At 52.8% G+C, this 13,144-nt stretch overlaps 1 protein-coding gene across 1 annotated transcript; it reads right to left on the bottom strand.

Annotated features, from left to right (window-relative positions):
* Window positions 1–49: 49 nt before the first annotated feature.
* On the bottom strand, window positions 50–13,142 carry KCTD10 (potassium channel tetramerization domain containing 10). The gene is made up of 7 exons (XM_027689298.1): window positions 13,032–13,142; window positions 11,127–11,340; window positions 6,000–6,169; window positions 5,765–5,851; window positions 5,091–5,143; window positions 4,116–4,311; window positions 50–3,493 (listed from the first exon to the last, which is right to left on the bottom strand). The coding sequence occupies exons 1-7, from the start codon at window positions 13,032–13,034 to the stop codon at window positions 3,275–3,277; spliced, it is 942 nt and encodes a 313-aa protein (XP_027545099.1). The 5' UTR covers window positions 13,035–13,142; the 3' UTR covers window positions 50–3,274.
* Window positions 13,143–13,144: the final 2 nt, after the last annotated feature.

Raw genomic sequence — 13,144 nt, 5'->3', positions numbered from 1 at the left:
ATGGCCCACGAGGCCATTGTGCTTCCGACAAGTAATAAAGTGACTCGTGTAAATATGAAATTTCTTCTAATTTATTGTGTTATATTAAAAAACCAAAAGTACATGTTGCAAACATCAACCATACAATGAAATCCAGCGGAAGCTTGTTTTGTGCCTAAGTCTGAACAGGAGAGAATGATTGTACAGAACAGGAATCTGCTGTTGTCAATGAAACAATTCCATTAAGACTGAAAGGTTCTACCTACACTTTGCTCTAAGGTGAGATGGGAGCTCAGAGCCTTCCACAGGTCATGGGGCTCAGGGGGATCCAGACCTGCTTCTGGGAGTGCAGGAGCAGCTGCTTTGGTGCTCCAGGTACATGGACACAGGTGGGGAGGTGTCAGCCTGTGGTGGTCACTGCCACCTCTCCTGCAGCCCCACCTGTGTTATGAGCTGCAGGCCCACAAAATCTCTCCCCAGGGAAGACTTTGCTGAGCTCTCCTGGGCTATGCTGTCACTGCTGGTGGCTGGAGAAGGAAAGCAGATGTGTCTGCTGTCCCTAGGATAATCTGAAGAGCTGCTTGTGCCCAGGACACCTGCCCTGAGCCCCACCTGCACCTGAGAGCTGAGGCAAAACCACTTAGAGTAACGAGGCTCAGGAGCTGAGAGCATTTGTGCAATGGCATTACCAGAGTGTGCACTCAAGGACGGGGCAGGAGGTAAAGGACACCCCACCACCACAGCACAGCTTTGTGCACCACTCCAGCACAGAGGGTGAACTCAGGAGTGTGTTAAGGCAGAGTCTGCCCACAAACACAGGAACAAAACTGAAATTGGAACTTAAACTCTCCTGGAGTGACTTTACTAAACCAACAGCCCTACAAACCGCTGTACAAAGATTAAAAACAACCATTCCCTGTTTTTTAAAGAACTTAGTTTGCAAAACCCGAACGAGAAAAGCCTGAAGCCAGTTAAGACTCTATTTACAGAGAAGTTAATCACATAGATGTGACCTGTCAGGTGCTTAGCACTGGTGTCACCTCCTGGAGCTGAACCTGCTCTGCCCCACGGGACGTGGCTGGAGTTTGTCTGGAGTCTCCCAGGTAGGTCAGACCCAGCTCAGCTGAAGGGAGCAGGGATTGTTGCAGGACTGTTGGTGTTCTACAGTCCTGGGCTGGTGGTCCTTGTTCACCCACTGCTGAGACACAGAGTCTCAACCCCTCAGGGGCAGCAGGTCTGTTACAGAAGCTCAGAAACCACAGCAGCCCAGCGACAAACCAGTAAGTGTCAAAGTACACAGTGCTGGAGAACCAGCAATCCAGGACTTCCCTTCCTCGCTCCCCAGCTTATCTCAGCCAGGAGGGGAGAGGCTCTGGCTCCTTCAGCTTCTGCACTCTGGACTGCTACAAACCCAAACAGGCGTAAGTACAACTCAAACTTGAAGCCCTGAACTGTCAGGACAGAACTGAAGCTGCTGAACCTCAGGGTAAAACTGTTAAGCTCTTGTAAACCAGTAGCTGAAGAAGAAAGAGGAGAAAGGTACAACAACCCCACCTGCCACAGACACCAGCTGCCCATAACTTAGGGAAGTCTTTGGTTACTAGAAAGATGTCCTCAGCTTAACTCTGAAATTTTTTAGCTTTACTTGATGATCCAAAAGTCTACAAACACTTCATACTGAATTTCAGCCCCTCCAGACAAGCTCTGAGTAACTGGGGTGTAACTGCTCTGTGGAACAGAAGCCTTGGGGTAACAGGGCTGGTGGTGCTGCAACACCTTTGGTTTATAACTGTTCACATGCCCTCAGCAGCCCTGAGCTGAGGATCCCAAGGAGCAGGGATCCTTGGAGCAGAACACAGAGCTGCTGTTCCAGAGGACTCTGGCTGTTAAGGGCAGTGCTAAATATTCCAGAGAAAGGGTCAAAAGAAACTCTAGCCCAGGCCAGAGTGCTCCAGTGTCGGCCACAGTGCTGCTGAATTGGGAGTTTAACACTTCCTACCTTGGGTTTCTCTCCCTCCCAGGATTTGTTACCTGAACTATCACAGCTGTGGCTCTGCTTCCAGCCCTATGGAATGATACCCCATCTCCCACCATCATTGTCACTTGACTCTACAACAGGCAACGGGAGCTGAGGAGGTAGATGAAATATTCATTTACAACAGAAAAGCACTCTCAGAAAACCAGACTGCCTTCTCCACACTGCCCTTCCACACACAGCTGCCTCTGCTAAAAAGACTTGGAATATGCTCAGGATAAAGGAGTCAAACAAGGAGTATCTGCCTCTGGGCCACTGTCTGCTGCTCTTCCCTGTGGTGCTGCCCTCATTCAGAGCAAGGCAATGCTCCTGGATCAGTTCCAGAAGGGAACTTCTGCCCCCCCCACCAATGGTCCCCTGTCACGGAGGCACTGAACCTGCTGTGACTCCTGAGTTATTCCTGTGACTCCTACACAGCACAGAACACACTTTGCTGACCTGGGAGCTGCTGGAAACCAACTCCCCAGCTCCAGGCTCAGGCAGAAGCTCTAAGCAATAACCAGTACCAACATCACCCTAAGGGAAAGCAATCACAGACAATTTGCTTCTGATCCTCCTCTTTTTGGAGGAATTTTAACCTCGAACCGCAGGGATAAAGCAGGGAGGGGTCTCCCCTCAGTGCTGCAGAAGCTCCACTGAACCCTTGGAGGGGCAGGTTCTGGGAGCTGTGGGGAGCCACAGCCAGGCCCAAGGGAGCAACCCCCCTGCTCTGAGGGGTCCCTCTGCCCCCAGCACTCCAGGAACATCACCAGCCAGTGCCATTTGTCCTTCAGGGAGTCACCCCAAGGCACTCCCGAGCTCCCAGCCCTGCAGACCTGGGAGACAGGGAGCTGTGCAGCAGCTCTGTGTCCAGATCCCAGCCTTTCCTGAGTGCCAGGAGTGTGGGTCAGGGAGTGCCTGGAGGGAAGGAGGATGGCTGGGCTGGCTGAGCTTTTGTTTGTTTGTTGTTTTGTTTTGTGTTTAAAGTGCAGGATAATAACCAAAGCCAAAGGCAGCCAGCCCTCCTCCTCTCTATCACAAAACAGCAACAACAAGAGTGCTAAAAATTCAGGGCATTTCTCCAGCTGCTCAACAGGCCCTTACAGAACCCACCGTACGCTCAGTAACCTCGTTTATTCTTGTCCTACAACTACAGCATTTAAATACCCCAAATAACCTAGAGTTTGTTACAAAACATAATTTACAGAATGTGCTGGGTAGAAGTTGAACCTCCTGGTCCTCTGTTGCTTGCCCAGAGCTGGGGCCTGGTGCTCACCTGGCTCACTGGTGCAGGTGGGCCCTGTCATCGGGGCGCTTGATGTGGATCCTCCTCACGCGCTCGATGCGCTCCCGCTCCTCGTCCTCCTCCAGGTGGTGGGACCGACCTGCTGCCCCCCCTGTGGCCTCCAGGAGTGCATTGTCAGGTCCCCTCCCATCCTGGGACTCGTAGAGCAGAATGTTCAGTGTCTCCTCATAAATTCGGGCTTCTGGGAACTCCACCTGCACACCCAGGGAAGAGAAGGTCACTCTTACCTGTTGCCTGTCACTGCAGGCACCGGATTACCTCAGTCTTAACCCCTGATACCTGTTTTTACAATTTCTTAATTGCACTCCAGCCACAGAAATGATTTCTGGCACAACCCTTTCCATTCCATTATTGGCTTCCAGCCTTTGAGACCCTGCAACTAGTTGGGCTTTTCCCAAAATCACTCTACACGCAGGGCAGGCTCAGACAGGTCTTTCCCGGGAAAGGTAAGAAGCACAGGGAACATGTGCCATTGCTTGCCTGGATCTCTCTTTACACAGGGATGTAGAACCACTGAATGATTTGGGCTGGAAGGGACTCTAAATACCATCTAGTTCCAACCCTCAAACCTGGTTAAATGCACAGGTTTAGCCTAAAGATGAAGAGCTGGGCTGAAGGTGCCTTATGGAATATCACAACTGCCCAGTGTTACGTGCCATTGCCAGGCAGTCCCTGCTCTGAGCCCCAGGAGGAGCTCCATGTGCCGCCCCACTGAGAAGCTGAACAGTGCCAGTGTTCAGCCTGGGGCAGCTGTCAGGGTACCAGGCAGCAGCAGCAGCAGGGCCCACGGCAGGCACATCCCAGGTTTCCCCGTACCTTGGTCTGCTTCTTCTCGGTGGCGTAGACGATGGAGGTGCAGCAAACCTCGGCGATCTTGCGGCCCTGCCCGTAGAAGGACCAGCAGCAGATCTCGTCCCCAATGACGTCCTTGATGAACAGCACCCGCCCGTTGAACCGCAGCGACAGCTTGTCAAACAGCTCGATGTTCTTCAGCATGTTGTCATCAGAGTTGCTGGGGGATGGAGGCAGCAGAGATTTACAGAGCACATGGAACAGAGCACGGGGCATCTAAAGCCCCAAACAACCAGCTTCCTTTCACTTACAGTGTCATAGGATCACAGGATGGTCTGGGTTGGAAGGGACCTTAAAAGATGCAGTTCCACCCCCTTACCATGGGCGGGGACACCTCCCACTAGGACCCGTCCAACCTGGCCTTGAACACTCCCAGGGATGGGGCAAACCCAAGACATTAATTCTTACTATTTCAGTACTACAAGCAGGAAAACCTGCTGCTGAAGCAGCAACAACTCAACAGCAACAGCCCTATGAACAACTGCCCAAGGCCATTTCACCTGTGTGCAAAATCCTGTGGCTCAAATAAAGCCATTCCTGAGCCATTCCACCAGCTGGATGGACACAGTGTTATGCCATGAAGCTTAAAAGGGCAATGATGACAATTTCACCACTCCCTGGGCACACTGCACCATGGAAGGCTTCCTGTACTCAACTATCACACTGCAATCCATGGGAAAGCAGATAGCACTTGGCCAGGAGCCTCTGCCAGCTGCACCTAAGGATAAGAGGAACTGCTCTGGCACAGGAATAGCACAGGCTCAGCCTTCCACTGATGGCAGCAGACTCCCTTCTGACTCAAGTTTGAAATTAATTGGGGAAAAATGGAGTGCATGCCAACACCAATCTGTTATTGGGTCTGGGGGAAGAAAAAGGAAACGCTTCTCATGGATTTCAGTCTATGAAAAACTTCCAACCAGTCAAACTGAAGTCACTTACCTTGTGTAGGAATATTTGTTGTTGCTTCTGTTGTACAACAACTTCACTGCTGGCTGTAAGAAACAAAGCCCAGATCAGTCACAGGAAGCACAGTGAGAGGTGGAACCTCAGCCCAGCCCCAGGCCCCACAGAAACACTCCAGAATTCCCAGTTGGATTTTGGTGGTGGTGTTACTGCTGCTGCTGCTGCAAACCTGTGATGCACAGGTTGGCAGTGGGGCTGCAGTCCCTCCTGACCCCTTCTGGGACTGGATCCTCAGCTACTCTTATAGATGATATATCCTCTGCCTTTGGATCCTCAGCTATTCTCACCTGCCCTGTGCCTTATCACCACCCCCTGCCATGGCCAAGCACATCTCCCACTAGCCCAGGTTGCTCCAAGCCCCAACCTGGCTTTGGACACTTCCAGGGATGGGGCAGCCACAGCTTCTCTGGGCAACCTGTGCCAGGGCCTCACCACCCTCAGAGCCAATTCCTTCCCAATATCCCATCTAATCCTGCCCTCTGGCAGTGGGAAGCCATTCCCCCTTGTCCTGGCACTCTATCCCTTGTCCAAAGCCTCTCTCCAGCTCTCTTGGAGCCCCTTTAGGCACTGGAAGGGGCTCTAAGGTGTCCCCACAGCCTTCTCACCTAAACACCCCAGCTCTCCCCAGGGCACAGCCCGGCCCCTCTCACCTTGTTGGAGGTGGCGATGAGTTTCTGCTCCTCCTTGGAGGAGGTGATCACCGGGACTTTGCAGAACGGCTCGTACGCGTCCTTGTTCTGTGGGAGCAAGGACCGCATGGCAGCTCAATGACACGAACTGTTCCAATTTCATCCCAGCCTCCAAAACCACCAATGAGACCAGGAGAAATTCTTGCTGCCCACCCCCAGCAGCCTCTCCCAGCCCCTCCCCAGCCCTGGGCCCCACCTGCAGAGCTGCCTGGCACTCGTCCACCAGCCCCTGCACCAGGTAGTACTTGGCCTCAGCCAGCAGCTCCTCGATCTCCCGGCGGCTCTCCGGGAGCGGCACGGCCCCGTCCCGCAGGTAGTTCAGGATGGTCCCAAAATGCTTCCCACAGCGATCGATCAGGATCCAGCCTGGGGACAGGGAAGAGCACAGTGAGGACAAGCAGAGGCCAATGTGGCAAAAGGCCCTGACAGTGTCAAAGTGCTGACAGACAGGGGGACAGTCCCTGCCCTGGAGCTCAACAGCACTGCCATGTACGGATCCCCGTGGGAACAAAATCATGGAATCGTTTGGGTGGGAAGGGACCTTAGAGATTATTTAGTCTACTCCCCTGTCACAGGCAGGGACACCTTCCACTAGACCAGGTTGCTCCAAGCCCCGTCCAACCTGGCCTTGGACACTTCCAGGGATGGGGCAGCCACAGCTTCTCTGGACAACCTGTGCCAGGGCCTTACCACTCCCATGGGGAAGGTTTCTTCCCAATATCTCATCTAAATTTCCCTCCTTCAGCTTAAAGCCATTCCCCCTTGTCCTGTCACTCCAGGCCCTTGTCTAAAGTCCCTCTCCAGCTCTGGAAACCCCCACTCAAAGGGGTTCTAAGGTCTCCCCAGAGCCTTGTCTTCTCCAGGTGCACAAAAAGAGCTACAACCAGAGCTCTCCCCAGACAGCTGCAATTGCAGGATCCACATGTCACCTCTGGGTGCTGGAATCAGGACCCTGAGGAACACAAGGCAGTGGAGGCTGGAGTCTCCCTGCCTGAACAGATGGCCACTCTCAGGCTGAGGCTCAGGAATGCAGTGAGGAAACGCTTGTGGGGAAGGAGTCATATTTTGGACAAATAAGGAAAGTAGGTTAAGGCAGACCCTGGGTGTTCTGCATGAATGGAATTACGAGTAAAGTCTGAACATTCGGTTCGGTTTGGAAAGGGAACACAGCCCTTTCATGCTGTCCTGAGGGAAACTGAGACACTGCAGCAGTTTTACTCCAGGCTTCCCATCTCCCTCATTCCTGCTGTCTGCAGAACACACAATGTGTGCTCCAAGTGTGATTTTACAGACCAGAAACAAACTGGAAAGCAAGAGGCAGAACTAGAGACAGAGAAACCATGGAACAAAGGACTCATCCAGCCTAATGAATGCATTACACTTATCCAAGTGGAGCAGAAAAAAGCCCATTTGGCAATGCAGAAATATGGAAAGCAAGAAATCCCATTTTAGTGGGAGATCTGGTGGAAGGTATCCCTGCCCATGGCAGCGGGGCTGGAACTGGATGATCTTTAAGGTCCTTTCCACTCAAATTATTGTGGGATTCTGTGACAAAGAGGAAGCATAAGCCATGGCAATGAACAAGGACATTCATATTCCACAAGTGCAGATGCTGCCCAAGTTCACCAGAGCACACCAACACCCAGGGAGGTAAAAGTCAAGCTGAGGGCAGAATTACCATCCCCCTTCTGCTATCCTCTCTGATTCCTCTGTAGGCTCGAAAAATCTGCTGCAACTTCATGTTTACAGATGGTGAAACCAAAGCAGAATTGCTCATTTCCATGTGGAGGGAGAGGAAATGAGAAAACATTTGGAGCAGTGTTGCAAAACATGAGTGACCACTAAAACAGCTTTAAAAACCTTCTGTTTCACCCAAACAGCCCAAACGAGATGACTCACAGGGAGGTGACCCCAGCGCCCCTCAGCCACAGCAGAGCCAACAAGTGGGTTGAGCTGAAGTCTGTTAGAGCTGGTTTTTAGTTGCAGTGTTACAAAACTCTCCTGTATCCATTTAGGCAGAGATACAGAATCCACAGGCTGTATGTATCAGAGACCATGGGATGGTTTGGGTGGGAAGGAACATTAAAGCTCATCCAGTCTCACACCCCTGCCATGGGCAGGGGCACCTTCCACTGTCCCAGGTTGCTCCAAGCCCAGTCCAATCTGGTCTTGGACACTTCCAGGGATGGGGCAGCCACAGCTTCTCTGGGCAACCTGTGCCAGGGCCTCACCACCCTCACAGGGAAGAATTCTTTCCTAATATCCCTGCCCTCTGTCAGTCTGAAGCCATTCCCCTCGTCCTGTCCCTTCAGACTCTTGCAACCAGTCTCTCTCCATGTTTCTTGTACCCCCTGCACAATCCCAATTCTCTCAGCCTTTCCTCACAGCAGAGCTGCTCCATCCCCCTGACCATCTCGGTGCCTCCTCTGGACTCACTCCAACAGCTCCATGTCCTTCCTGTGCTGGGACCCCAGAGCTGGAGCAGCACTGCAGGGGGGATCTCACCTGGGCAGAGGGGCAGAATTCCCCCCTCCCCTCACTCCTTGGTACATGCACACATCACACCTTCAGGGAATTAACTTTCTGTCTTACAAGAAGTGTCCACGACAGGATCCAAACACTCAGCCAAACCAGACAACATTTTCCAGCCAAGCTCTGACAGGTGAAACAGGAGCCTGACACTGGACACTGCCTGATGCTCCAGTCTCTTATCAGCAGCTGGACAAAGAACAGTATCTCCATCAGCTGGCTACAGCAGCAGGGAGTGAGGGAAAAGTCCCACTGGGAGTGAGGGGAAAAATCCCACTGGGAGTGAGAGGAAAAATCCCACAGCAGCAAAAGAGAACTGAAAACAGATGGATGCACCTGGAAAACTCAAATCCTTCTCTCTGCTCATTACCATGCAAATAAAATGTTCCAAATATGCTGATTTGCTACAGTTCATCACCAATTTCTAAGCTGAAAATAATCATCTGCCACCCACAGCCAGAGAACTCCAGACTTTTCTCCTACAGCCTGAGGAGCAGCAGGTTTGAATTGTTCAGCTGGAAGAAGGGGCTGGGAGCTGGGTCTGAGGTCACAAGGATCCAGACACAGAGCAGGACCCTGTGTGCTACATTCCAGACTGGTTAAACTCCACTCCCTCCAGTTTCTCCCCAAGTCTGGCTTCTTTTCCTAAGAAACATTCTGGCTTCTTTTCCTAGGAAACATTTTGCTTGGTGCCAGGTTTTGGGTGTGACCAATTAGCAGGATTTTGAAGAATTCCAGATAAAAAGTGTTTCCTTTGACAGCTCCAATGCTATTGTCCCAGTTTCCAGGCAAGGGGAGATAAAGCAAGAACTGCTGCCATGGGAGTGTCTGGGTTACAACATACAGGAAGTATCAAATTCCTATTAAAACACAAACTGGCTTCATGGAACAATCCCACACAGACACTGTGGGAGTCACAGCAAAACAAACTTGGGATTTTATGTCTCAAACATGACATTTTAGCAGAAGAAAGCCCAGTTACTCTCAGATTGGGGGTGCAAACAGTACCTGCATTTCCAGGGCCTCTGAGCCCTGGGAATGGGATGTACCAGCCCTCGTGTACCTGCCCAGGATGCCTGGAGAAAGCTCTGGGATCATGCCAGGGTGGGCTTCCAAAAATTTGGAATTTTCAATCCATTTCCAACCTTGGGAACTCTGGAATTATCAAATTTAGTGAAGCACAGAGCAGCTTTAGGGAGGGACAGGAGGATCCTGCTGGAGTTGCCTGAAGTTTAGCAGCGAAGGGAGGGGGTTCACATTTCCACGCCTCCAGTGCTCCCAGTCAGGGCACTAATTCCCCTTTAACAGGATTTTTCCCCAATCTGGCCCAAAGACTGGCCTTTTTATGCAACCTCCATAGTCTGTATCCATGAGAAGTATCCCACAGACCCCCCCCTTTGATCTGGAGCCCCAAACCACAGGACCCACATTACTGCTTTGTCCTGGGATAACACCTGGAACAACACAGCTTTGTTTTCCCCAGCTTAAATACGAAGACTTCTGGCTAAAACAGGAATATTCAGCTAATTAGACTGTATTTTTTACATTTTTTCTCCTCCAAATCCACTTCCTCCTATCACAAGAGCCCTATAAGCCTCTAAATACAGACTATTCCAAAGCACTCACAGTCAGTCCAACCCCCCTCACCATGTGTCAAATTTGCTATACCTTCAGCAAATTCAAACAAAATTTTCAAATAATAATAGTCCCAAGAAAGGTGTTTTGAACCTCCAGGCTCAGCTTTGCAGTAGCTGTTGTTAATGCAAAGGTATCCCAGTCCATAAACATTGTTATGGGCAAAACATCAGCATAGAAATAAAGCTGAGCTTCCACTTAAACTGTGACATGCCCCAAACATGGGAATGCTGATATAAAACTACAAATTCTCGGAAAATTTTGCAACTGGTTCAGTTTTAGTGAAGAAAACAAACAAGAGTCTCACAAGAAAATAATCTCATTTTAAAAAAATCAGGCTTTAGCTCATAAACCCCCCACCACGTTCAGAGTAAGTTTTATATTTAAGGAGACAAGACGGAACAGCCTCCTGGGCTTCAAAGTAAACACACAAGTCCTGACTCCTGGATTCCTAATCACAATCCCCCCCATTTTCCATGGGCTTCTGAGCTTTAGTGTCAGTATTTCAAAAGGAAAAGATGTTCCAGGTGCTACCTGGGCCTGGCAGGAGCACTGGCCCTTCTTAGTGTCCTGCTGGTGTCCAGGCACCTATCAAGTCACCCATGTCTTTTGTTCCACATCTTTTCCTAGCTGCATAATCATGGAATCACAGAATGGGTTGGGTTGGAAAAGGCCTTAAAGATTATTTAGTCCACTCCCCTGCCACGGGCAGGGACACCTTCCACTAGCCCAGGTTGCTCCAAGTCCCATCCGACCCGGCCTAGAACACTTCCAGGGATGGGGCAGCCACAGCTTCTCTGGGCAACCTGTGCCAGGGCCTCACCCCCCTCACAGGGAAGAATTCTTTCCCAATATCCCATCTATCCCTGCCTTCTGTCAGTGGGAAGCCATTCCCCTTGTCCTGTCCCTCCAGACCCTTGTAACCAGTCTCTCTCCATGTTTCTTTTTGCTCCTTCAGGTCCTGAAAGGCCACAATTAGGTCACCCCTGAGCTCCTTCTCTCCAGGCTGCACAATCCCCGGTTGCTCCATCCCTCTGACCATCCACCCAGCCCCACAACTGGGAATTGCTATCTGTTCTCTGATGTTTCTCCAGCCCCTCTGGCTCTGCCTGCAGCAGGAGGACGCGGTGGGGGGGGGTGGGAGCAGCCCGTTCCTTACCTTCGCTGTCCGTGAGCACTTCCATGCGGCCGCTGAACATGGCCTTGAGCATGGTGTCCTGCTTGGTGAGGGTCTGCATGGTGGTGTAGTACAGGGCCCCCCCCACGTTCAGCTTCACGTACTTGGAGCTGGGGCTCGTGCCCTTGAAGGACGTCGTGCGTGTCGCAGCCGCCGGCACCGCTGAGCTCACCACGCTCTCTCCCGACATCTCTTCCTGCAAGGAAGGAGTCCCCAGGTCAAGGAAGGAGTTCCCAGGTCAAGAAAGAAGCCCCTACAAGGGGACAAGGAAGGAGCCCCCACACTGGCAGTCCCACTGTGTGACCCCCAACCCTGTGTTCCCAGCGGGTGTTTCACACCCCGACTCCCCTCGGCCCCTTTGTGAAGTTCTCAAATGTTTTAGACCTTTGGTTTTGTTTTGTTTTCTTTCTGACTATCAGAAATTGAAGGACAGAAATCAACTCGGCCTGATTTTTTTCTCAGGGTTTTTCCTGGGAATGCTAAGCTGGGTCTTGCACTGCAAAGCCAACACTTTCCCACAACAACTGCTTTCATTTCTTATGCAACTCCTACGGCTCAAGCTCTTACTCCATCAATAATCTGGAACATAATTGGGCAATTCCCAACACACACAACTAGAGCAGATGTGTCAAAATGCATTTTCAAGGCTTTTTTCCCCTGGAGCACAGACAGCTCTCCAGAGAGCACACGTGGCTCCAGGGAGAGCACAGATGAGCTTCCCACTCTGTTCCCTGCCCTCCCACATTTCTCCACACACCAAATCCCACCATCCAGCACCCCTCACTCCCTGTACCTGCAGTCCACACACAGAGTGGCCCCCAGCCACATTCCCTGTCCCTGAGCTAAAGAGGTCACACTGGAACAGGCACAGGTTGGCTCAGCTCCACAAATGCCCCAGAGCCGCTAACCACAAATCCTTAATCACCCTGAGTCTCCCTGGACTTCTGCTTCACAGGGACAGGGTGGGATGATTAACACCCCCCATCCCTGCACACCCAGCTCCCACCCCTTCCACAGCACCAGGATAATGCTTCCTGTAATGAGTTTTGCTGCACTGCCACTAAACACAACACTGTCCTGCGGCAAATCCCCATGGAGCTGGAGCTGTGTGTCCATGTTGTGTGTCCAGGGTGAGGAGCAGGATGGGCAGGGCTGGCCCAGGCATGGTCCCTGTGCCCGGGGCTCTCAGGGGAGCACAGGCAGCAGCCTCAGCTCAGTGCCCTGCCACCCCCACGACACAGAGCTGGGGGACTACACCCCAAACCCCTGCCCTGTCCTCCCCAAACAATCGGCCCCAGGTCAAGGGACACCCGGGGAGTTTGGACACGTGCAAATCGAGCACCCCGACTGCGGGGGTCGGACCCCACCTGGGGGCCCTGGACCTGCTCTCCTCTCTGAGCGCCCCAACCCCGGGGTTGAACCTCCCCCGACCCGTGGGGACTGACCCCCCCACACCCCCATATCCCACCGTGAGGGCCAGACTCCCAAATGCTGCCTCACCCCAATCCTCCACAGGACAGCGCCCCCCGCACACACTCCCCGGACAGGACCCCCCGGCCCCCTTCAATGCCTCCCGCGGCCGGAGCCTCCTCCTCAACCCCACCAGCCCGTCTCAGCCTCCCCCCCTTTCCGGGCTGCAGCCCCCACAGGCCCCAGACCTCTCACCCCACTCCCGGGTGTCCAAAGCCCCCCCAGCTCTCCTCATCCTCCCCCACACGAACCAACGCCCTCCCGCGGCCCCCCTCAGTCCCCCCCTCCCGATCCCCCTCAAACCCCCGCCCTGGCTGAAGCCCCTCAGCCCCCCTGGAATGCCTCAGTTCTACCCTCCAAGATCTCCCCGTCCGTCCCTCATTCCTCCCGCCCCCCTTGCCCCCGTCCCCCCCTCACCATGAACGGGCCGCAGCCCCTCGGACCGAACGAGCGCGAGGCGGGCGGGGGAACTTCCGCCCCTCGTGTCCTTCCGGCCCCGCCCGGGTGCGCTCCCCAAACCCGCCCGATGT

This window comes from Neopelma chrysocephalum, unplaced genomic scaffold, assembly GCF_003984885.1.
Source record: "Neopelma chrysocephalum unplaced genomic scaffold, ASM398488v2 Primary Assembly neopelma1_77, whole genome shotgun sequence".
NCBI classification, from domain to species: Eukaryota; Metazoa; Chordata; class Aves; order Passeriformes; family Pipridae; genus Neopelma; species Neopelma chrysocephalum.
The sequence above is the reverse complement of the archived record's forward strand: the minus strand, read 5'-3'. Positions and strand labels throughout refer to the sequence as shown.

Excerpts from the sequence above, each read along its gene's own strand:
- KCTD10 (XM_027689298.1), bottom strand. Across the intron at positions 6,170-11,126 it reads AGTGCTCACGGACAGCGAAG|GCTGGATCCTGATCGATCGC; the intron begins GTAAGGAACGGG and ends CCCTGTCCCCAG. Across the intron at positions 4,312-5,090 it reads AACAAATATTCCTACACAAG|CAACTCTGATGACAACATGC; the intron begins GTAAGTGACTTC and ends TCCATCCCCCAG.